The following is a 22757-nucleotide window of genomic DNA, read 5'->3' as shown; positions in this document are numbered from 1 at the left end:
CCCTTGTTCGCTGTCTAGAGCCCGAACGCCGTTCATATTTACAATAGCTTTCTTCCTTCGCCGAATGCTTTGGGTTTTTCTAGGTTTGTCTTGCGGCGAAGGTTCATTCGTCGTCATAGCCCGTCAGCTGCTTTCTGGGTCCTGCGGGGACTGTGTGAATCCAGCGTCGTTAGCATTGCTTCTGTTTCCTTTCCATGGTCTCGGCGAAGGGGGAGGGGGCCTTGTCGGCCTTTCGCGGTGTTTTCGTTTTTTCTCGAGACTCACCAGGGTATGTGACGGGGATGGGCGGCGCGTTGTAGTCGCCAATGAAGTTTCTGACAGGAGGGACGACGGCCAGCTGGATGGGGCCGAGGGCGCCGAGGACGACGGACCAGAAGTAGGCTGGCTTCTCGCGGGATGCCCAGCGGCAGTAGCGAATGGGCCCGGCCCAGAATCGGGGAGATGCGGCGGAGGACATTGTTGGGTACTGTGATATTGTCAATTAGCGATGCGATCAATATTGAAGAGGGGGGAGGCAATTGCTCGGCATGACGTACTCAATTGACCGTGTGGTGTGTCGTCAAAAGATTGTTGCTATCGCTGGCGACGGACGTCTTTCCACGATGACCGAAGCTCAGAATGAAGCCGCAAGAGTCCCGGGGGCCGGCAGGGGTCGGATAAACCTCGCCGGAATAACTTGCGCTCTCGGGTCTATCTACCTTACCTTACGCGGCGAGTACGTACCCCTGTTGGAAAGCGAGACGGGAAGCTCAGGCCAGACCACCTCAATGGACCTCCCACCCACCTGCCGGGGATTCTCCGACCGCTACCTTAGCTTGGCAACGGCTACGTATCCCCAAGCTTCAAGACACATGCACCGGATCCCAAAAGTGCATGTCAAGCTCTCCCGTGCAGCCAGCTACGCAACGCACCCCAGCTGTGCGCCCAACTTTCTCTTTTTTTTCTTGAACCTCCCAACACACCACCCCTCCTCCTACGATCTTGTACATTGAATTTTGTCCATCATGCGGTCTCTTCTTTCGCTTTGTCTGCTATTCTTGGCTGCCACTGTGCACGCTGTTAGCGTCACTGGCGGCCGGCTTCTGGCAATTCTCGACGATGTTGCTGAGAAGGAGGGATACTCCAAGTTCCTCGGAGATTTGGAAAGTACGTCGGAGCTCATTTGAGAGGATGGGAAAGCTCGGAAATGAGAGCAATTGCAAGACGAGAGAACGCGATTAGCTAACCAATTGATTGAATTAGGCCGCGGATTCAGCATCTCATACGAGACCCCCAAGAGCGAGTCTCTGCAGCTGTTCAAGCTCGGCGAGCGTGTCTACGACCACGTTCTGCTCTTCCCCTCTAAGAGCAAGGGTATGCGACTCAACTGTAGTTCCAGATCTATCGACTATACTTACAATGGCATCTCCAGGTCTCGGTCCCAACCTAACCCCCAACATTCTCCTCCAGTTCATCAACGCCCAGGGCAACATCCTCCTGTCCCTATCCTCCGAATCCACCGTCCCGACCTCCATCGTGAGCCTCCTGGCCGAGCTCGACATCGCCCTCCCCGCCGACCGCACCGGCCTTGTCGTCGACCACTTCAACTACGACACCGTCAGCGCCTCCGAGAAGCACGACGTCCTCGCCATCCCCGCCCCCAAGTCCCCCCGCGCCGGCGTCAAGAACTTCTTCCATGAGGACGGCGAGGTTATTGCCTTCCCCAGCGGCGTCGGCCATGTCCTTGGCGCCGGCCAGCTCCTCACCCCGATCCTGCGCGCTCCCAAGACGGCCTACAGCTACAACCCCAAGGAGCAGGCCGAGGTCGTTGACGCCAGCGACCTGTTTGCCGCCGGCGAGCAGCTCGCTCTCGTTTCAGCTTTCCAGGCGCGCAACAGCGCTCGCTTTACCCTCGTTGGATCTGCCGAGTTGCTGAGCGACAAGTGGTTTGACGCCAAGATCAAGCCCGCGGCTGCTGGCAAGGAGACCAAGACCTGGAACCGCGAGTTTGCCAAGAGAGTTGCCGGCTGGACTTTCCAGGAGACTGGTGTCCTGCGCGTCAACAACATTGAGCACTACCTCAACGAGGCTGCCAATGAGACCAACCCCGAGCTCTACCGCATCAAGAACGAAGTCGTAAGTTAATTCTAATCAGAAGCTCAGAGAACCATGAGAGGATGCTAACTCCTTGACTAGACCTACTCCATCTCCGTCTCCGAGTACTCCTGGAACAAGTGGACCCCCTTCACTGTTCCCAGCGGTGACGACCTCCAGCTCGAGTTCAGCATGCTCTCCCCCTTCCACCGCATCCCGCTCGCTGCCAAGGCTAGCACCGCCGACGCCACCACCTACACCACCTCCTTCATCCTGCCTGACCAGCACGGCATCTTCAACTTCAAGGTCAACTACAAGCGCCCCTTCTTCACCAACGTCGAAGAGAAGAACACCGTTTCCGTCCGCCACATGGCCCACGATGAGTGGCCTCGCTCGTACGTCATCTCGGGCGCCTGGCCCTGGTTGTCTGGCATCTTTGCTACCGTCACCGGCTTTGTTCTTTTCTCGGCTGTGTGGATGTACAGTGCGCCTTCCGGCACTGCGACTGCGACCAAGAAGACGCAGTAAATATCTCAGGTTGGAGGAGATTCTTTCAGTTGAAGAACGAGGAAATGCAGATACAGAGATGAGGATTTTGTGGTAGGCCACGATTCACTCATGGGAACCTCGGGATAGAGAAAGCGAGCACAAAATGAGACCTGGATTTCACGACTATGTGATGTGGTCTGAAGCATGTAACTGTAGTGTACATCTGGCTATAGGATTGCCTCCTGATGTGAAGGGGGCCAAAAGCTTAGGTATCAAATGACTTTTACGTTTAGAGTGTCTTGCTGTGTTTGGCTTGATGACTCCTTTTCGTCTTGATGGTAGGTTCTGGCCTCGAGCAGTGTCTACAATGAATGGCTGTATTACATCAACGAATCAACAGCCACCTCCAGGATGGCCTTATTGAATGCACGATGATGTGAAGTACCTAGATGCTGGCATCTGGCATGCCTCAAAGCAAAGCTTGTAGCACCAAGCTGACTATACACATAAAGACCCAATCTGCAAAGGCTTCTTTCCCCATGAAGCTCTCGACGAAATCTAGTACTACCACTGTTTCCGAGACTGTTCCGCCATGGAGATATGACCACTCCCACCCTTTGCCAGGGATTCTTGCTTCATCTGTCGGCGCAGCTGCTTGTTGTACGCCGGCGTCTTCATGTATTCGGATTTGGGGCGCGCCGTCCAGCCCTTGCCGTCGTCGATGTAGCCCCACCAGTAGGGGTCGTTGGTTTTGCTTGTTGAGGAGCCCATTGTCTTTGTTCATTCGCGTTGAGTCGTTGTAATAGATGATGGAGCTTTAGTTGCTAGGGTTTTCAGGCGTGATGTTACAATGGCCTATATGAACTTGTGTTTTTGTTTTTAGCGAAGCGAGAGCACATCAGCTAGGAGGTGCCGTTTAGTCTCTTTTATCTTTCTCTTCATCTCCTTGCAGTGAGCAAAGCCTCGATAACGGTCAGCTTCAAGACCCTACTCATCAATGCTGAGCTGACGTCAATGGCCATCCGCAATCGTTATCACCAAGGCGCCGGGCACTGAGTATTGTCGATCATTGCGGCTGTAAGTGGCGGCGAGTTGGTTCCTCGACTTGCCGTATTGGGCAGTAAGAATGGCCAAGAGAAGCCATGTCCCTATTGGCCGGAACCTTGAACCTTCCCCCCTCGCCCCGTTGACTTGCATCATAACGTCCTTTTCTAGACCTCATCTCTCCCATTCGAGTACAGTCTCAACACATCCTGGTCTTTCAGTCCGCGCCGCAGAAATCTCAGAAAGCCTTTGATGGTCGTCTTGATAATTCTTAACTCGAAAAACTAAATTTATTTCTAGTAACAAACCACGGAAGTCCCTCTACTTTTCTATCATCAAGCTCTACTTGACATATATCAATCTACTCAAACTGTCCTATCCAAGCTCTGCGCCTCGCACATCTTCTTGTACATCCCTCCGAGCTCGATAAGCTCATCATGGGTCCCTGTCTCGACAATCCGACCACGATAGAAGACGCATATCTTGTCGGCATCGCGGATTGTGGACAGGCGATGAGCTACGGCGATGGTGATGCGGTTGCCCGTACCCGCCGCTTCCTGCAATGCTTTCTGCACAACCTTCTCGGACTCCGTGTCAAGTGCGCTCGTTGCCTCATCTAGCAGGATGACGTCGGGGTTGCGCACCAGGGCCCTCGCTATGGCGATCCTCTGTCTCTGGCCACCAGAAAGTTGACTTCCCCCATGTCCGCAAGGGGTGTTGAGCCCCTCGGGAAGAGAACTGACAAAGTCCCAGGCATTGGCTGCACGACATGCTGCTTCGATGACGCTGTCATCCGCCACAACTCCCTCATGGGAGTCGAAATCGATGCCTACTTTGATATTCTCTCTGATGGTGTCAGGGAAGAGCGTCGGCTCTTGTTGGACGAGCGCGAGTTTGCTGCGATATAGGCGAGGGCTGAGATCTGTAAGAGAGTCTATCTTGTCAATCACGATGGAGCCGCTCGTTGGGTCGTAGAAACGCTGGAGGAGAGCGATCATTGTTGACTTGCCGCAGCCTGAAGCTCCAACAAAGGCCACGAACTGTCCCCGATCGATCTTCAAAAGGTGTCGCGTCAATTAGTCGTCTCGAGTTACGTTCAAGATCTCGATAACACGCACCTTCAGTGAGACGCCCTTCAGAACTCGATTGTCGGGGGCTAACGGATACGAGAACTGAACTTCACGGAAGTCAATCATCTGGCATTCAACCGCAGGACCCTTGCCCTTGGTTTCTTTTTTCTCCCTGATTGTCGGCATGAGATTAGAGAGCCAAAAGCAGTAGTTTGCAGCAGTCTTGGCTTTTGTGAAACCTATTGGGATGAAATCAGGATACAGTCCAAAGACCGACAGAAAGTCTGCTGAAAGGCGTGGACTTACTGCTGGAATAGCTGAAGAATGTTGCGCCAGCCTGTCCAGAGAAGAAGAGGCCCATGAAGGAGATGATGAATTGTGAGAACGTAAGCTCTCCATTTGCGACCAGCTTCGACCCCCACCTGAGAAAATATTAGTTTGAGAGAACAAGGACCAGAACGAAAGAACGGCACTTACCAGAAACCAAGTCCCAAAATGAAGTATTCAACGGATTGCGTAAGCGCGAACCACACCATCAACTGGAATAAAGGCAAGGTCGAGTTTGATACCGCATCATCGAGTTCGCTACTATATCTTTGCAGCATGCTTCTCTCTATCGCCAACGAAGAGATCGTGCGAATAGCGCTTACAGTCTCCGAGGCAATTGATGCGCTGGCGGAGAACTTGGAATCGATATCGGCATCCATCTTCGTCTCAATGCGTATGCGTGCATAGCCAGACAGCAACAATGGGGGCATGCCGGCAAATACTCCCACGAGACCCAGCTTCCAAGAGATGGCGATGGAAAGGATGCTGCTTGCTAGCACGTTGATCAGAGCCATTAGGCATAAAGCCACGTTGAATCCCATTAGCTCAGTAATGGCCTGGGCGTTCGACTCGATCCGACTGGTCAGGGAGCCGACTGTGTTTTCTGGACGATCAAAAAAGCGAAGATCTTGTTTGAGTATGTCTCTGAAAAGGTCTTGACGAAACTTCTGACCAAGCGTCTGTGAAGAGAGTTGGAGTCAGCTCAATGCGATGATCGGGTTAGTCGGGTGCGACACTCACCTGCGAGATAACATTTGTTGCCCAGCCCATAACGAAATAGACTATCATGCATCCCAGAGCCATTACAAAATACATCGAAGAGATAAAATTCCCACGTTGGACCATGTCTGGTGCGGTGAAAGCAGACATTACTTTAGCCAGAAGGAGTGTCTGGCCAGGGTCGACGGCGGCTGTTGATTGGGATAAAGGTTAGTACAAGCGCTCCGTGCTGTGTCTCGTAGCATCTTTCTAGAAGATTGACTAACCTCCCAGCAAACAGGTACACATGGCAAGCAGATACCAAGATTTGATCTCTGGGGTTGACACGACCAGCTTCATCACAGTGTGGAACAGTCCAGTCTGTGTGTGAAGAGCAAAATTCTCCCGGTCCTTGAACGAGGCGAGAACCTGTGCATCCGCGGTGTTGTACTTTGCCAGGGACTGAGTTTCTTCGATTGCTTGCGTTGATTCATTATCGGACCCATCGTCGCTCTGATTGTTGTGATCGACTGATAGATTCTGAGCCTGAACAAGTTTGGCATAAGTTCCGCCAGCAGCAACCAGGTCGGAGTGACGGCCTTGTTCGACGATCCTGCCCTTGTTCATGACCACAATGTTGTCGGCGTTCCTGATAGTTGCAAGCTTATGCGCGATAACAATCGTCGTCCTGTCCTTTGATGCACTGTCTAGAGCCTTTTGGACGATGCCCTCCGCGTGAGGATCAAGCGCGCTTGTGGCTTCGTCGAGCAAGAGAATCTTGGGCTGGGCCACGATGCTACGCGCGATGGCGATACGCTGCTTCTGACCCCCAGAGAGCAGACCGCCTCGTTCACCAATGCGTGTATTGTAGCCATCTGGTAGATTGACAATGAACTCGTCTGCGAACGCGAGCTTTGCTGCCTCTCTGACTCGAACCATTTGTTCCTCGTGCGTCGCAGTGGCCCAAGGTGTACCGACTAAGCCATTGGCAATGTTGTCGAACACAGTGGCATTGAATAGAACAGGTTCCTGGATTCGGTCAGTTGTAAAGATACCGGTACGTAAGACGGCATGAGGCAAGTAAAAATCTTCGTTGAGGTATTTGTGGCTTCACTGCAGCATGGGGACTTCGTACCTGTTGAACGAGACGCATGTTAGTTCGGAGCCAGTTCAGGCTCAGAGTCCGAATGTCGACGCCATCGAGCTTGATGAGACCAGCCTGGGCATCGTACCACCTCTCCAACAAGCCGATGATAGTACTTTTTCCGGAGCCGCTTGTTCCCTGTTGCATTGGGTTAGAAACAGGACAAGTTAGAGGCACCATTCGCCACACAGGTTTGGGAAACACGCACAACAAGAGCTGTGACTTTGCCTGCAGGAACTCGAAGGGAAAAGTCCTTCAGCACCTGAGTATCTGGTCTGGTAGGGTAGCTGAAGCTAACTCTCTCGATATCGATAGTGCCGGACACCTTCTCAGGCTTAGCACCCAACTCACTGAAAGGGTCGATTGACGACTCCCTGTCGATGAGAGCAAAGAGCTTAGAAGCGGCCGTCGCTGCGCGGCTGAACACGACCATATGAGGTGCCACTGCTGTGATGGTTGTGGATGCAATGATAACGGAAAATAGAACGCTAGAATTTCGATCGTCAGTTACATAGACATGACTCTCCGGGGCAAGCACTAAAGATTGAGACTTACGTGAAGACTGTGCCGACACCGTCAACTTCCTTACGCGCAACCATTGCGATACCCTGCCAGAAGGCAAGTCCTGACCCGGCGTAGATAACGAAGTACTGTCCACCAAACATGACCCCGTAGAGAGGACTCTTCTTGTTACCGAGTTGACGCGCAGAGGCGAGGTAGGTCGTGTACTTTTCGAGGATTCGGGACTCTACGCTGAATGCTTTGACAGCCCGGATGCTGCCCAAAATGCTCTCTGCATACGTTCCTGCCTGCGCGTAGATCGGAAAGATCTTCGAGTCGATCACAGCGTCGGGGATCGCGACTGAGCCCATCGTAATCAGCAGAGCCGGCATGATACAGCTGATGATCAAGGCCAACTTCCATTGCTTCACAAACGCAATGATGAAGGCAGCCAGAAAAGTAGTGAGGTTTTGGAAAACGAGCCCAAGCTTTTCAGCAATTCCCGACTGGATTAGTTTCCCGCTGGAAGTCGCCTGCATAGAGATGGACCCGGCGGTACCGTGATCAAAGAAGCTGACTTCCTGGCGTAGGGTGGACCGAAGGTAAGCACATCGGACATTTCGGGTAATGTTGAACGCAACATAGGTGAAGATTGTCGCGTAGATATACGTGAGAACGAATCGAACGATACCGATGTACACGAAGTAGAGGCTGGGATGAAGAGGTATCAGCTGAGAAGTGATGTTTTAGAGGTATTTTGCGCGAACAACTTGCCAGAACTTGCTCACGCCAGCCATAAATTCATCAGACGAGATGGCACCAGTGGTGTAGTTGGCGATGATGTCCATGAATTGACCAAGAACGAGGTTCACCATCGCCAAGCCTGCTCCAGACCCTATGGCAGCAACCACGGCGACAGTTTCGAGAACGTAGTCGGTCGGTCCGCCATATCTAAAGATGCGCTGAATCTCGTTAGTTTAATTCTGTAGTCGTATATAGACGGTCGCTTACAAAGAACCCTTTCAGTCCATTGGTAGGCTTAGAATGGCTCCCGCTGTGATTGCCATCAGATGGGTCATGGTTTTCGCGCTCGGAAGACACTTCTCGCTTCTCCATGGTCAAAGAGGCAGATGATACCGTCTGAAAATCGTTCAATTTACCCACGAAAGTTAGATCAGTAAAGACTAGAATATAGGTTCTGTCAGTTGCCGGGGGGAAAAATGAGGGACTGCTGCTCAAGAGTATGCAATATTATTAGGCATGGGGTGGCATATGATCATGAACCAAGCGACACTCATCATTTTGAGGGGCCTGCGAGGCTTTTGAGCATCTCCTGCAGACACCAAGACGTTCAATAAAATCTGACATTTGGTAAAGGTGTTATGCGCAATCACCGTGTATGGAGAAACTGCTAATCTACGGTGCTCGGCGTCGTGTAAGACAACCTGAACTGAGGCAAGGCGGAGGTGCGGGTTTCCAGGAGACCGCATCCTCTTGCCCACCCATCACATCGGACACGGGATGCCAAGCGTCCACTCGCCCGTTCTTCTATATCCAAAAAAAACCAAAAAGACTGAATCGCTGCCTTTGTCGAAGGTCTTAGATGGTGGAGTCAATCTTGACCTAGGTCTTGGACATTTTCTCGATTAGGCAATAGGAGACTTTATCGCGGAGCCCGCGGGACGCGTGAGTTATTCTCGCCGTGGTGAACAAATCACCACCACTTACGAGCGGTGAAAAAGAACACGTTAATCACAATAAAGGATTCTATGGAAGGCAATCACGCGACCGAAGAAACCACCTTTGGCCAAATTGTTTTCCCGAAGTGAATGCCCGAAGACAAAAAACCGCTGGGCGATAAACTGCCAAACAGACCACCAGAGCATACATAGTCAGAATGAATGTTACTCCCAGGGGTGAAGACGGTAGAGGCGAAACACATGACGAAGATAGCCCCCATGAAGATATCGGCGAAGTCTCGGTCCCTAGAATATCTGTAAGCCTCGCTAATTGTTGACTCTGTGTTTCCGGATTTCCGCTGACTACCCCGGACCAGTGCGATCGATGCCGACGTCGAAAGGTAGGATAAGCTGGAAAAGACACGCTCTACCTACCAAAACTTAAATAAATACTGATTTCTTGCCCGTAACTAGGTACGTTGCGATCGACGTCTTCCATGTTCTCACTGCACTCGATCAGGTGCAGTGTGCAATTATCCTACCAAGCAGAGGCCCAAGGAAAAGCGGCAGCGAGTCTTCATATCTGAGCTTTAGTAAGTGGAATGTAAAACATCAATCAATTCGAAAGGTCTGCTGAGAGATTGGAAGCGAACGAAAGATTGATCTCATCGCAGAGAAGCTTGAAGAGTTGAGTCAGGCGTTGGGCGACCAGGGCAGCAATAAACCCAAAACCAACACTTTGCACAGCTTCACACATAATGATGTTTCGCTACCGATGCCTCCTCAAATGACACAAGATACACTAACGGCAGCATTTACACCAAATCAGGGAAAGAATAAGATCGTTACGCCAAAGGCAGAATATGAGGGAGAGTCGTCTCTTTCAGCGCAAGCTGCTTTTGCGAACAGATTTCTTCATGATGCTGTCAACAATAGGCAGTCGACTAACGTCATGGGTGAGATGGTCTCAGTCTTGGAATCTTTGAGTCGTACGCTCGGAAATCAGAAAAACCTGCAAGATCCTGACTACCTGTACCCCAATGCTATTGCTCTCACACCGGGCACTTGCGTACGAGACTTACCTATGCCACCCGTTGAGTCAGTCTTCGTCTGCTTCAGGATGGCACAAGGTAAGCGAGGCTACCTGACCTCAAAAGTATGTCTTCTAAAGGTTCTAATCATTCAGCTAGAGCATCCACAAGTAAAATTCATGTGGAATCTGAATACCGCTTTGAGCCAATCATTCACGAACTTCTTTCTCAAAGTGTATTCACCAGGAGATGTTACTCAGGCAGACTTGATAATTGTCAATTCTGGTCTATACTGGCTCTTTTTGGAATGCATGTATGTCACGAAAGAACACGACAAGCGAAATCATTTCGAAGCTCAAGCAATCATCTCTCGGAATAACCTTGAGACGGTGCTCTCCCAGCTTCCATTTCATCTACCGTCTACAATTGAGATTACTCTCGCCATGTCTCTTGCGGCAAGTAAACAGTTGCACATTATACCATTGAAATGAGTAAGGCTTCGAACATAACTGATTCTAAGTAGGCGCTGTATTGTCTCGAAGTATGCCAGCCATCCGCGGCCTGGAATTTCATAACAACAGCAGCCCACATGAGCCAAACACTAGGATTTCATAGTCACGTTGCCATGACGCAAGACAATCCTGAAGTACAGAAAGAAAAGAGGAGGATATTCTGGCTTGTTTACGTACTAGAAAAAGGACTTTCTCTTCGGATGGGTCGCTCATCCACCATCAGAGACGGAGATATCACGATACCCCGGCCCAGATCAGACACGGTCTCGAATGCGGATATGATGAGCATTTTCCCAGGATCTACGGAGTTTGCTACCATACAGGGGATGGTCTACGACCAGATATACAGCCCTGCTGCATTGATGCAGCCCCAGTCAGTCAGAGTAGAGCGAGCCCGGCGTCTGGGAGCTGACTTGGAAATGCACATGAGGAGCGTAATGGACCACGTGAGTGATACGCGCTGTCAGATTCCGCAAGCAAAAGTCGAGTCGATGCTCCCTTTGAAACATCCCACTACCATCGATCATTCTCGTTCATTCCCTTCGGTCATGCAAACCCATGTTAACTTCTTAAAGCGGAAACGCTACATAGGAACGGTGCGTGAGATTATTGGAGAACAACTCCAAGAAGCCTTCATACGAACCGACACAGTCAATCAGCTGTCTCTTTGTTGTCTAATACATCGTGCAATTCCACCTGAAGCAGGTGAGATCAGTGCTTTTGGAGGAGCCTGTATTGCGAGCGCTCGGCAAGCCTTAGAAGAGCATCAAAGATGCATGATCTTGGTTGCCGGAATGGAAGAGTATTACCTTGAAGCCTATATCAATTGGTGAGCAATTTCTTCTGCAAAAACTCTATGAGGCCCAGTAAACTTTCTGCTTTCTGACGATGGTCCTTATAGGGCTCTGCTATCCTCTCCATTCATACCCTTCATTGTACTGTTTTGTCACGTTATCGAGACATGTAACGAGTCAGACCTTCGGTTACTAGCTGCGTTGGTTGATACTCTCCGATCAACCGTTGCGGATTCTTTCACAATCGGCGTCAAGAAAGAGGTGCGGATGTTTACGACGTTATACGATGTTGCTTGCAGTTATGTTAAGCTGAGATCGGATGAAGATTCTTCCCAGCTGGCCGAAGTTCAGTTCAAAAATGGATGGGAATTCGCGGACGAGAACGTAAATCCACCGGTACTACAGCCTTCGATCTGTCTCGCATCGCCGGGAGCAGCATCCGATCAGCAGACTCTGGGGCAGACCTCCAACACGTCGAACATGAGGCCTTTCGGAGATGTTCTCAATGACCACGAGCCAGCAAACCAGGAATGGACATCAGGTTCATTGTCGAGACCTGAGAACTATCTGGGGGAAGTGGATGACTATGGATCGCAGTTGGGCAATTGGTTGTACATGAACAATCAAATGATCAGAGCACTTGAGAATAATTACTTTGGGTAGTTATTGGAGGGATTAGGCGGCATGTTCTGATCTCATGAGAGAAAACAAGTTGTATCAAAGATTCGTATGGTTCTTGCGTAATCGTTGTACTTCTATCGAAAACATTACACAACAAGAGCACCACTGTCAGTCGCAGCTACAGTTCCAGTGACGTTGCGGTCCTTCATGAGCCAAATATACGCCTCAGCCACGTCTTCAACTGTACCAAATCGCCCCGTCGGAACCTTCTCTTCTACAGCTTTGATCATGGACTGCTTCTCATCCGACTTCATGCCATCCCAAAGTTCAGTGTCAACGAATCCAGGAGAAACGACATTGACTCTCACAGGCTGCAATTCTACTGCAAGCTGCTTGACTACACTTTGCAGCCCACCAGCAAGAAAAGAGATCACTGACCAGCCAGGCGTCGACTTCTGCGCAGCACTACCGCTCGTAATAGTGAGGGATGATTCGTTGCTCTTCGGCAGATACCTTTCTGCAACTTTGGCGACCATCAAAGGCGCAACGAAACGCATTTGACAGGCGGCCAGAATCTGGTCGGGTGTGAAGTCTTGCAGCATGATCAAGGAAGGTGTGTTTGCTGCCGTGAAGACAACGTGGTCGATGGGGCCGGCTTTCTCGAAAACGGCTTCAATATTGGCTTCGGCGTCTGGTCCACAGAGATCGGCTGCGAAACATTGAATCTTTTGCTGCGACGAAGATGGGATGGCATTTTGCAGAGATGTAACAGTAGCAGTGAGCCTGGCTATGGATGAAGACGAGATTGTCACGTTTGCTCCGCTTGCGAGAGAAGCTTCTGCGACGCCTAGACCAATGCCCGATGATCCGCCGATGACGAGAACATGCTTGTCTGCAAGTTTGTTGTACTTGGATGCCATTGTCGCAGATGAACGATTTGTTTGAAGAGGGGCTGACAGCTGCGGCGGTGAAATCTCGCGCTCAAAGGTGCACAGCTGTATTCCGGGAAGAATAGCATATGCCCACAGTATGTCCTTGGGACTTTGAATTAGCTTTATATCTTTTTTCCATGTTCTCTAAGGTAGTAGTTATCAAGCAGCGGTGACCCGTACATATGTTGCTTCTGCCCTCACTCAATTCGTCATTAACCCCGCGTAAACCCCGAGCGTCCAGCTTCGTCCCGAATGATGAGTAGGTCGCATCGTCCGATGGAGTTAAACTTAGCCGACCTCCTCCAAGTACATTAGTCTGCTGATTGCCGTCGGTCGCTGAGAAGAGTTGTGCCTCGGAACGGACTTAGGAGGTTGTGGTAGAGTTCAAGTCCGGCCCGCGAATGCGGAATGACTACCACATATGTCAGGTCACATCCAAAGACATCATTATTCGTGGTCTCATACTAGTACCGACTTCGAGGGACTTTTCACTAAAATCTGTCATTGGTTCCTCATTGGAGATTCTGAATATATTGAAATTTGCACCGTGACAGCTATCTAGCAAGGCCCACCTGTTGCTTAGAAGATGCACCTTGAGCGGGCATGTCATTTAACTGTATGTCGCCCACAACCCAGTCCTTAACATCTCTTGACGTGACCTTACCACTGCGTTCAACACAAACATCTCGCTGGACATGGATGCCATTCTCGGAGTGAATACCGCCTTCATTCTTTGCAGCGCCATTGCCGTTCAAGTACAACCCGTCAGTAGAGCCCTGCAGGCTATTGCTGTCTTCAAGGCGCTCAAACGAGCCGTCAAGATCATCCTGTTCCTTCGATCGCTTCATATGACCACCGCGATTGGAAATCTTGCCAATTGTGACGAGAGTATTGAAGTTCTTGGAGGCCGAGGACTTCCCCTGTCCGTCAGGCCCCTTCTTCCTGGCTGAGCGGGAGCCATACCGTTCCCCCGAACTAACGACGCTAACAACTCCACCAAGCCAACGCCGGAAAAGCGGTGCGCATGGCGGGAGACAGGCTCCAATTATAGCTAGGCAAGTCTCCACGGCGGATGCAGCGTGAGGTATAATGACCGTTTGACTAATGTTGTTTCCAGTGGTCCCTTGGCCAGGGCGATAGATGGCGAATAGAATGAGACGTGCGACGGATGCGAGCACGACGCTGTTCGAACAATTCGTGTTAGTCATTGTCGATCCGTAGTTTCACGATGAGGGTTGAGTCAACTTACCTGCCTCCTAAGAGAAAAACACCACTGATAGCAAGTTTTTTCTCCCTCCCCATTTGTAGTGCCCAGACTTCGCGAATGGGAAGCACGACCGTAAGGATGTCGAAGATAATGTTCGGAACTGTGATTCCGATGAAGAAATTGCTCGAGTTGATACATGTTCCAGGGATAGTTCGATCCCAAAAGCGAGGGATCGGAGTACAAGAAAAAACTATACAGCGGCGTCAATACAATACCGCTCTGACTTGTCTGTGCCTCTTTGTGCATTTGACTTACTGCTGACCATAATGACGGCAATGCACCATCCAACGAGCATGGCAGTGATGGCCCAAATGCTATACCGAAGCATCTTGGACGCGGAGAAGATTCTGTAGAACATCGCAAGAACTGCCATCTTGGACAGCGGACATGCAATAGCATACTGAATTTCCAATACGAGGATACACTATGAAGTTGGAAGTCAGTCTTCAAACGTTGGTTCACAGTGGCCTGAAAGCTTTATAGGTACATGTTCTTAATGTTCTTTCAAAGAGCGATATGACATACCTTTAAGAATGCTGAAACGCCACCCGGATATAATTCCACTATTTGATTGACATCTGTTCCGAGGCCATACTCTACCGCTGCAAGGCATCATCAGTACAACGGTGCGATGAAGGGCAGGCGTAGAGGACTATGGGCTTCAACAGTAGGGGGTGCCCATGAACTGCAAACGATAACTTACAAATACCTTCAGTAATCAGCATGATGTGGTTGGCAATCTGTATAACTCGTCCATTAGCGAAAGAAGACTCTTAATGCTACGAGTGCTTCGGGATACGGGCCCTCTCACCAATGCTACGATGGCGACATGTTCGTCGAAAGTCCATGGCGACTTGGCTATAATTCTAGTGACGTAAAGTCGCATGCCAACCAGGACGGTTGCCAGAACACTGAAAACAGCATGAGGTACAATCAAAACCCTTGCAATATTTTCTGCGGAAGAATATGTGACGTCCGACATATTGTGCTTTGTGACGGGCCTGGCGCAACTTGTCCGTTGGGAAAGTAGTTTGCCGAATGCCAGCTAAAAGCACCATCGACGAGCGGTGAGAATTTTGTAAGTAAAAATGATATAAACTTATTGCTAGCATAGAATGAAACTGAAAATTCATCGGAAAAGGACCTTTCTTTCGCTGAACTGCGCTGTTAGCGAGTATAATTCCGCAAACATACCGGCGTTGCGCGCGGAGCTGCGCCGTTCGATCCGGTACCTGGGACCCATGTCTTCCTTCCTTGACTCCATTCGTCACGATGCCGCGATTCGTGGGCCGCACCACAATAAATCTTCACGATGCCGCATGTAATCGTTCATCCCGAGTCAAGCAAACTCTCTTTCTCAAAGCTCGGAACAACAAATGCTATCTTTCCAGGAGTTTTCCATACAACGTCTAGCGTTGCTAGAGTTGTTATCCATCTGGTCGGTCCCTAGAATCTCGGTACTATCTAACTCATCAATAGATTTCATGTGAGTCGTCGGGTATCAGAGCTAATGTATCAAATGAAAAATGAGGCTGTTGGTTTTTCAGAAATACCGGTTTGGAAGCGGTCCGTTACCATTGATTGGTTTGCTTTTCGCGATATCCCCATAATTGAAGGCAGTCTTTACTGCGGGTTCGTCCCTTTGAAAAAATGCCACATTGCAACGGATCATTAAGCGACTCACCTGTCCCACCAAGTCTACAAGGTTAAGACTAATGGAAGTTTGGGACCCGTCCATAAGATGATCAGCATTTCCCTCACATCTCAATCTTGAGTCAGATTTGTCTGCCCGAGCAACAAGACTGATAACTTGCAGGATCTGAATTGCAAAAGTCCCAAAGACACGTTTTCGATTCAACTTACATCATTCATCACCAGAGAACATAAGGTGGCCTGAAAGCACAATGGCAGCGGTATCGCACAAAGCCAGATCTTTGGGCATTGTTTTTGCCCACGGGGGCTTCCACCTCCCCGCTTGTTTTGACCTCGCCAAAGCTCGGCTCGAGAAGGCTGGGTTTTCTCCGGTTGTTGCTGTTCGCCATCCCAGTGTGGGAACCGATCCCAAAATCACCGTTGACGACGATGCCCGGAACATCCAAGCCGAAATTGCCCCCTACCTGGAACAGGGCAAAGAGTTCCTTGCGTTGGCGCATTCATATGGCGGAAGCCCCTTGACCATCGCAGCCAAAGGCTACTCAGTCAAGGAAAGAGCAGCACAGGGTCTCAAGGGCGGCATCCGAGCCATCGTTTTTGTTACAGCCAACATGCCCCCTAAGGCTGGCGCCAGTGCACTGAGCGTGCTGCCCCCTGGCTTGGATATTGTCGATATTGCTGATGGCCTGGTAATGGCAAACGCCAAGGCCAAGGCCGCGTTCTACGGCCCTGACATGGACGACAAGCTGGCCGATGAGTGCATGGCGACATTGCTGCCGCAGTCACAAGAGGCTCTCTTGGGTCCGGCGTCTGTCGGTTCGGAGGAGCTAACGGTTCCCGTTTACTACATCCTTTGCGAGAAAGACCAGACAATATCTCCAGCCACACAAGAGCAAATCATCTCGACAATTCCGACGCTTAAGAGAGTTCTGAGAAATCCTGGGGGGCATTCGGCCTTTATTACTGAGGTGGAAAAGTTCGTTGAGCAAATCAATGAGATTGCGGATGAGGTGGAGAGAGATCTCTAAAAGTTGTACTTTCAGTTGAAGATCCTTTTGGCAATGCCATCCGTTGCTTAAGAATGGAATATTCCAGGGGTCTGGCATCCGTTTGAAGAATAGCAATCATATCAAATATCCCTTTTTCGACTCTCGCAGTCCATTTGAGGCATCTTCAAGGCGTATGCACAAACGCATATGGACTTTTCGCACGAAGACTGACTTGGGATGAAGACTACATGTATCTTCGAAAACTCACACACTATCACTACCTGACGACAGGTGCAGGCCGGTTCTCATGACTGAAGTACTGGATTCTAGACAAATTACCGACTCACAAAATCAACCCTTTTTGAACGGCCTCTATGATTTGCTTGAATAACTCGTCAGAGTCAGGTCCGACGGGTGTGGCCGCTTCCAGCGCCCGATGATAGTCCTCAGGCGTGTATATCAACGTCTGATTGATGTACATCTTGGCCTGCTTCGCCAGCTCCCCTGTAAGCCGTACTTTCCTTTCCCAGCCACCCGTAACAACGGCACCCCAAGCGCCAAGATCAAGACAGCAGTTATAGGATGTCTGTCTGTACTCGAAGAGGGGAACTCCCAGGAGGTCTGCGGCTGCATTGTATCCCGAGACACGGCCGAGCTGAAGAGCGTGCTGGCAGGACATCAATGCGTAGTGCCCATCGTTGTCAGAGGCAGCATAAGCAGCATCGCCAGTGGCAAAGACGTGCTCTGATGATGTGGCGCGCAGGTAGCGGTCGACATGAAGGCGTGATAGTTTATCCTTGGGCCCAGGAATTTTCTGCGTCAAGGGTGTTGCCCGCACCCCGGCGGTCCAAATGGTCGTCATAGTCTCGATTATCTCTCCCGAAGCGAGCTGAACAGCCCCTGGGTCGACCGTTGTAATAGACGAGGCGAGTCTAAGTTCTATGCCAAGCTCTTCCAGTGCTTGGGTGATGACAGGTCGAGGGCCTGGCCCCAGCTCTTGACCAAGCACTTCCGTCGCCTCCACCAAGATTACTCGCGGATTCTTGATACAACGGAGGCGTTTGAACAATTCTGTCGCTACCTCAATTCCAGTGAAACCAGCACCGCATACAACGACAGTATCGCGAGCAGTAGTCGGTGGGTAGGCGCCAAGGCTGTTGAGGTGCGTTTCGAGCTTGATTGCGCCTTCTAGCGAGTCTACATCATGCGCATGCTGCGGAAGTCCAGATACCTGCTCTGGGCGAATGACCGAGCTTCCAGCTGCAAGAATGAGACGATCATATGTGGCAAAGTGTTCTGTGCCTGCGCTAGACCTATAAGAGACTGTGTGGGAGTGAGCATCGATATCATCGACGCTGCCATGGATGAACTCGATGCCGGATGCCTTGAATATTGGTTCGAGATTTTGGCTCATGCTCGATGGGTTCTTTTCGTACAGCCGTGGTCGCATGACAAGACATGCCTGCGGAGCTATGACGGTGACTTTGAAAGCTTCGGTCTGGCTGTAGATGTTGATAAGACGTTTGGCAGCAAGGGCGCTCCAGACACCTGCGAACCCGGCGCCAACGATGACGATCCTGCCGGACATAGTTGTATGAGAGTGACTGCTAGAAATTGAGACTTGCAGTGGATGATAGAATAGCCAAGACAGTAGTTGTCGTATGAGTGAGATTGTATACAGGTCTTATGTACATATTTAATCTCAAACCTTTCGCAGTCCGCCGAGCTTTATACACTACTACCAGCGTCAAGCTTCACAAGCACCTCCTGTCAGATGCCAGATACAGTTACTCACTATGGATATCCCTATTCCCGCGCAATTGTACTAACACATCAGTTTCCCCATCTCCTCTTAGCGGATTCCCGTTGCGCCGTCTCTGACTTCTCCCACGCTAATTTCCTTAGCTCCATGACTTTATCGCGAACGTGGCGGCCGGCTTACATCGGGTAACCGATTGACTTACAACGGGTCCCCGAATACCCGAGTCCCCGCAGCCGTCAAAGCGACCGGCGGACATCTGAACTTCTTCCCAATTTCAACTTCACACACCGGCTGACACACCCACCGATGACCACCCCTGTCGCACCGGCTCATTCGAACGGCGCAGCATCTCGCTCCTCGCTGGCCTGTCTGTCATGCCGCTCGAGACACTTGAAGTGCGACGGAAAACGACCTCGTTGCGATAGATGTGCTGCCGCCGCAAAGGAATGCAACTATGCCCCATCACGCCGGGGCGGCTTGGATCGTGTAGCACTTGCTGAACGAAGAAAACGCCTTGCCGTCGTGAATAGCGTCGGCAATAGCAGTTCCGAGTCACCGACGAGTCTACCATCGCAGCAATCATCAGATTCACAAATATTCGGCCAAGACTCTCTTGCTGAGTTGAACCATGGACTGGGTATTTTCGATGACGGTAGCCTCGAAAATCAGATTCCTACATCGGTTCCGCCGGTACCCTCGACTATACGACCGGATGATCCCAAGCACGATGCACTTACAAACGCATATTACACTGATTTCCACAAATTCCACCCGTTTCTCCTACCGCAAGAGCAGTTTACGAGATTTCGTCAAGATCCTAATTGGATAGGACGACTCAGACCACTAATAAGCACTATGCATCTTGTAGGACACATTTACACTACGAGAACATGGTCTTCAGAGCTCCAAGACGACGTCGAAAGTCAACTTTCTGAGCCAGCGCCGATTGACCCGGTCATTGTGCAATGCCGGCTACTCTACTCCATAGCCCTGTTCTGGTACAGCCACAAAATGGAGGCTAAGTATCAAATGGACCTCGCAGTCCGCTTAGCACTCGACCTGCGAATGTTCCAAAAGGAGTTCGCAGCAACTCATGGAGCCGAGTCTACTATGCTGATGGAATGTTGGAGGCGGACATGGTGGATGCTGTACATCATCGATGCGTACTACGCTGGAACTCTCGGGACAATGAACTTTGCAGTCGTGGATGTAGACTCCAACGTAGAGCTACCCTGCATGGAGTCAGAGTACGAATCTGGGGTAATGCTATTCCTGGCCAAAGAATTTCAGGGATCATTCGCACTGGACTCATACTTCTCACATTTCATAGGACATCCCGGAATCGCAGTCTCTCGAAGAGTTTGACCTCCGCGAGTTCGCTTCGGAGGATACGTCTTACTCTTCCTTTGCATACCTCATCGGCGCTGTAAGATGCGCTGCCCTGGCAATATCTACGACACCGAGATTAGTTGCCAGAGAGGACTCTACGCGTATGATTGAAGAAGCAGACTCAATCATCGACGGCTGGTCATTACTGCTCCCAGAAGATCGTCGCCATGTCATGTCCAAAACCGGAGAGATTGATGAGCTAATGTTCCAGGCTCATCTCTTGGTTAACGTGTAAGATGAAGTCTTGAACTTTTTGTGAGGCTTGTATCAGCTGACATTCGTCCGATTCATCAGAGCAAGCATTGGTCTACATCGACCTCTATCAGATCTGAGATTCAACCCCGTAGAGTACATCTCAAGTTGTGCCAGAGAGCCTCCTCAAGAGAACCTCGAGACAGAACTGATCAATGTGCATACTGTCAGAGTTCTTCGGGCGGTGCAAGCACAGCTGAGGCTTTTGGCGCTGCCGACCGAACGATTCCATCACACTCCGTTCACCACCTGTATGGTCAGTGAAGGGACGTTGGCACTGCTATCGGCCTGCAGCTTTCTACTAAAGGGAAATATCGTATAGTCACGATAGGGGCATCGACGTTGAATATAGAGAACGGTTATCTATTAAAAATAGGAAATAAGTACGAAGCTCGCCCTAAAATAAAGGGTACGAGCGAGTATAGAGCTCGGTAATTATATAACTAAGGTTACGTAATATATAATAAGGTTATAGATAGTTAAAGCTATTATAATATACCCCCCTAAATAAATCTTTATTTAAAAAAAGCGCGCTTAACTACCTATATTATTATAAAAAAGCTCGTTAAAAGCGGAAATCTAAATAATATTATATAAAAATCTATTTATAAAAGAAATTATAAAATAAATCGCTTTATATATTAAGTTATAAATATAAAATAAATAAATAATAGTTCGCTAGCCGTATTCGTTATTATAAATAATTTTAAAAGTCTTTTATTAATAAAAAGTAGGACCGAGGGGCGGCTTTTTATTAACTAAATAATCGATTTATAGTTTAAAATAAATAAGTAAATAAATTCTTTATAGCTACCCTTTATTTTAACTTTCCTTTTCTTTTAAAACTTTTATTTATATTATAACTATATATATACTTTTACTTTTTTATTTTTATACTCGCGTTTTTACGTATACCTATTATTAAAAATACGATTTAAAGCTAATAATATCGTTTTAATATAAATATTTAAAATAACCCGGGCTATAAAGCGCGCTCGTATTATTATAATATATAAAGCTAAGTACTTTAAAATAAAATTAGGAGAGAGCGGTAGCTCCTCTATTTATAATAACGATCCGTTTCTAAATATATAATATTTTTTTTATATTAAACTTTAGTTAATAAAACGATAGTATTATATTATAACTTTATTTTTATTTTTATTAACGATTTTATTTATAAATAATAATTAATAAATTAAAAAAGAGACGGTATAAAAAGAGGGTAAAAGTAAAAGAGGTTTAGAACCCTTTCCCTCGCCCCCTTTTAATAAATATAAAATAGTTCTTTATAAATATACTATCCTTTTTTATTTTTATTATTTATAATTCTAATTCTTAATAGCGTACCCTTTTAATACCCCTAGTATTAAAAAACTTTTTAAATAAATATTATTACCGTTCGGTTCTAAATATTTAAATTATATTAAAAGCGCCCTTAATAAACGAATAGAGGGGTAATACTTTTTAAACTTAATTATTAATAATAAATATATACGCTATTAAATTAATAAAAAATCCGGTTACGCTTCTTTTTAAGGGCGTACGCGCGAGCTAAATAAAAAGTTTTTATATTTTAAATAAATAAAAAAAGAGAACTTAATAAAGACTTTATAAAAAGTAAATCTATATATATATCGTTATCCTAAATAATTACTAACCGTCCCTAGGCCTTAATTTATATAATAGCGGCATTATATAAAGCCTTAATAACTAACGGGTTATTAAATAAAAATAAAAATAAAAAAGTTTATATAAACGAGGCCGAGGTAAAAGAGGCGTTTATTAACGCTCTTTTTTTATTTAAAGCTAAGTTAAAAAGGCCGGTTAAAGACGTAAAAGTACCGGCTATTTTATATATAAAAGTTAATAATATCTAAATTAAAATTAATACTTTTATTAATATTTATATCCCCGCCAACGTAGTATTTATATTAAAATCCTTTTTAAATTAATATATATTTACTTTTTTAAATAAATAACCTTTTTATAATAACCCGACGGGGTTATTAAAATAAATTTATATTCTTTAACTATAGGCTATATTTATAAATTAAAAACCCGGGCCCCCCGGGGCGTTCTATTACCTCTTTAATATTCCCTCGTTCTATATAACTATTTTCTATATATTTTTTATATTTAAAAATAATACGAAGTACTTAAATTTTATTTATAAAAAGTTCTTTATAAAGCCGTTAACTAGTATTTTATTTATTAATATATAGACTATTTAAAAAGAGCTTTTTAAATATTTTTAACGAAGCTATATATTTTAAATATTAACGTAATAAAAGCGAGTTAAAATATATTCCTTTTTTTTTATTATAAGTTTAATTATTTAACGATTATTATAATAAACTTTTTATATATTGCCGAGCTCTAGCGATATATTATAAAAAAGGTATTTTAGAGCGAGTATTTTTTTAATAATATATTCTAAGTTAAATAGTTTAGCTTTAATTATTAACGTCGTTATTATATTTTATTTTATAGCTTTTTATTAAATAAGTCTATTAAAAAAGGAGATAA

General features: G+C 47.8%; 9 protein-coding genes across 9 annotated transcripts; 4 read left to right on the top strand and 5 right to left on the bottom strand.

The window, feature by feature from the left end:
• Positions 1–103: 103 nt before the first annotated feature.
• On the bottom strand, positions 104–457 carry BDZ83DRAFT_593775 (NADH-ubiquinone oxidoreductase 9.5 kDa subunit; the record flags this gene model as incomplete). Its single annotated transcript, XM_060506662.1, has 2 exons — positions 104–150; positions 265–457. 2 exons carry the CDS (start codon positions 455–457, stop codon positions 104–106), a joined length of 240 nt encoding a protein of 79 aa, XP_060357828.1.
• A 280-nt stretch (positions 458–737) lies between these two features.
• On the top strand, positions 738–2938 carry BDZ83DRAFT_713225 (dolichyl-diphosphooligosaccharide-protein glycosyltransferase 48kD subunit). Its single transcript, XM_060511630.1, has 4 exons — positions 738–1146; positions 1243–1353; positions 1412–2115; positions 2176–2938. The coding sequence occupies exons 1-4, from the start codon at positions 1005–1007 to the stop codon at positions 2599–2601; spliced, it is 1383 nt and encodes a 460-aa protein (XP_060357827.1). The 5' UTR covers positions 738–1004; the 3' UTR covers positions 2602–2938.
• Positions 2939–3776: 838 nt separating this feature from the next.
• BDZ83DRAFT_191793 (P-loop containing nucleoside triphosphate hydrolase protein) lies at positions 3777–8729 on the bottom strand. Its single transcript, XM_060501601.1, has 11 exons — positions 8359–8729; positions 8122–8309; positions 7402–8058; positions 7055–7334; positions 6838–6984; positions 5990–6731; positions 5745–5914; positions 5154–5683; positions 4983–5098; positions 4725–4915; positions 3777–4661 (listed from the first exon to the last, which is right to left on the bottom strand). Exons 1-11 carry the CDS (start codon positions 8461–8463, stop codon positions 3972–3974), a joined length of 3816 nt encoding a protein of 1271 aa, XP_060357826.1. The 5' UTR covers positions 8464–8729; the 3' UTR covers positions 3777–3971.
• Positions 8730–9244: 515 nt separating this feature from the next.
• Positions 9245–12026, top strand: BDZ83DRAFT_724732 (fungal-specific transcription factor domain-containing protein; the record flags this gene model as incomplete). The annotated part of the gene is made up of 7 exons (XM_060512693.1): positions 9245–9343; positions 9501–9619; positions 9675–10156; positions 10217–10512; positions 10581–11051; positions 11175–11398; positions 11471–12026. 7 exons carry the CDS (start codon positions 9245–9247, stop codon positions 12024–12026), a joined length of 2247 nt encoding a protein of 748 aa, XP_060357825.1.
• A 104-nt stretch (positions 12027–12130) lies between these two features.
• On the bottom strand, positions 12131–12904 carry BDZ83DRAFT_724731 (short chain dehydrogenase; the record flags this gene model as incomplete). The annotated part of the gene is made up of 1 exon (XM_060512692.1): positions 12131–12904. The coding sequence occupies one exon, from the start codon at positions 12902–12904 to the stop codon at positions 12131–12133; it is 774 nt and encodes a 257-aa protein (XP_060357824.1).
• Positions 12905–13470: 566 nt separating this feature from the next.
• BDZ83DRAFT_758411 (uncharacterized protein) lies at positions 13471–15165 on the bottom strand (the record flags this gene model as incomplete). Its single annotated transcript, XM_060515030.1, has 6 exons — positions 13471–14098; positions 14166–14373; positions 14439–14607; positions 14709–14785; positions 14887–14923; positions 14995–15165. The coding sequence occupies 6 exons, from the start codon at positions 15163–15165 to the stop codon at positions 13471–13473; spliced, it is 1290 nt and encodes a 429-aa protein (XP_060357823.1).
• A 922-nt stretch (positions 15166–16087) lies between these two features.
• On the top strand, positions 16088–16864 carry BDZ83DRAFT_758410 (Alpha/Beta hydrolase protein; the record flags this gene model as incomplete). The annotated part of the gene is made up of 1 exon (XM_060515029.1): positions 16088–16864. One exon carries the CDS (start codon positions 16088–16090, stop codon positions 16862–16864), a length of 777 nt encoding a protein of 258 aa, XP_060357822.1.
• A 304-nt stretch (positions 16865–17168) lies between these two features.
• BDZ83DRAFT_593795 (uncharacterized protein) lies at positions 17169–18413 on the bottom strand (the record flags this gene model as incomplete). Its single annotated transcript, XM_060506665.1, has 1 exon — positions 17169–18413. The coding sequence occupies one exon, from the start codon at positions 18411–18413 to the stop codon at positions 17169–17171; it is 1245 nt and encodes a 414-aa protein (XP_060357821.1).
• A 480-nt stretch (positions 18414–18893) lies between these two features.
• Positions 18894–20550, top strand: BDZ83DRAFT_593788 (uncharacterized protein; the record flags this gene model as incomplete). Its single annotated transcript, XM_060506664.1, has 3 exons — positions 18894–19847; positions 19918–20207; positions 20271–20550. 3 exons carry the CDS (start codon positions 18894–18896, stop codon positions 20548–20550), a joined length of 1524 nt encoding a protein of 507 aa, XP_060357820.1.
• Positions 20551–22757: the final 2207 nt, after the last annotated feature.

The sequence above is a fragment of the Colletotrichum acutatum genome (assembly GCF_030867785.1).
Source record: "Colletotrichum acutatum strain CBS 112980 chromosome Unknown BDZ83scaffold_226, whole genome shotgun sequence".
In the NCBI taxonomy this organism is placed as follows: Eukaryota; Fungi; Ascomycota; class Sordariomycetes; order Glomerellales; family Glomerellaceae; genus Colletotrichum; species Colletotrichum acutatum.
Note: the sequence above shows the minus strand (reverse complement) of the source record. Positions and strands in the feature narration are given on the sequence as shown.

Excerpts from the sequence above, each read along its gene's own strand:
- BDZ83DRAFT_191793 (XM_060501601.1), bottom strand. The coding sequence starts at position 8,463 with ATGGAGAAGCGAGAAGTGTCTTCCGAGCGCGAAAACCATGACCCATCT. Across the intron at positions 5,915-5,989 it reads GTGTACCTGTTTGCTGGGAG|CCGCCGTCGACCCTGGCCAG; the intron begins GTTAGTCAATCT and ends CCCAATCAACAG. Across the intron at positions 5,684-5,744 it reads CAACAAATGTTATCTCGCAG|ACGCTTGGTCAGAAGTTTCG; the intron begins GTGAGTGTCGCA and ends CTCTCTTCACAG.
- BDZ83DRAFT_713225 (XM_060511630.1), top strand. The coding sequence starts at position 1,005 with ATGCGGTCTCTTCTTTCGCTTTGTCTGCTATTCTTGGCTGCCACTGTG. Across the intron at positions 1,147-1,242 it reads GTTCCTCGGAGATTTGGAAA|GCCGCGGATTCAGCATCTCA; the intron begins GTACGTCGGAGC and ends TGATTGAATTAG. Across the intron at positions 2,116-2,175 it reads ACCGCATCAAGAACGAAGTC|ACCTACTCCATCTCCGTCTC; the intron begins GTAAGTTAATTC and ends CTCCTTGACTAG.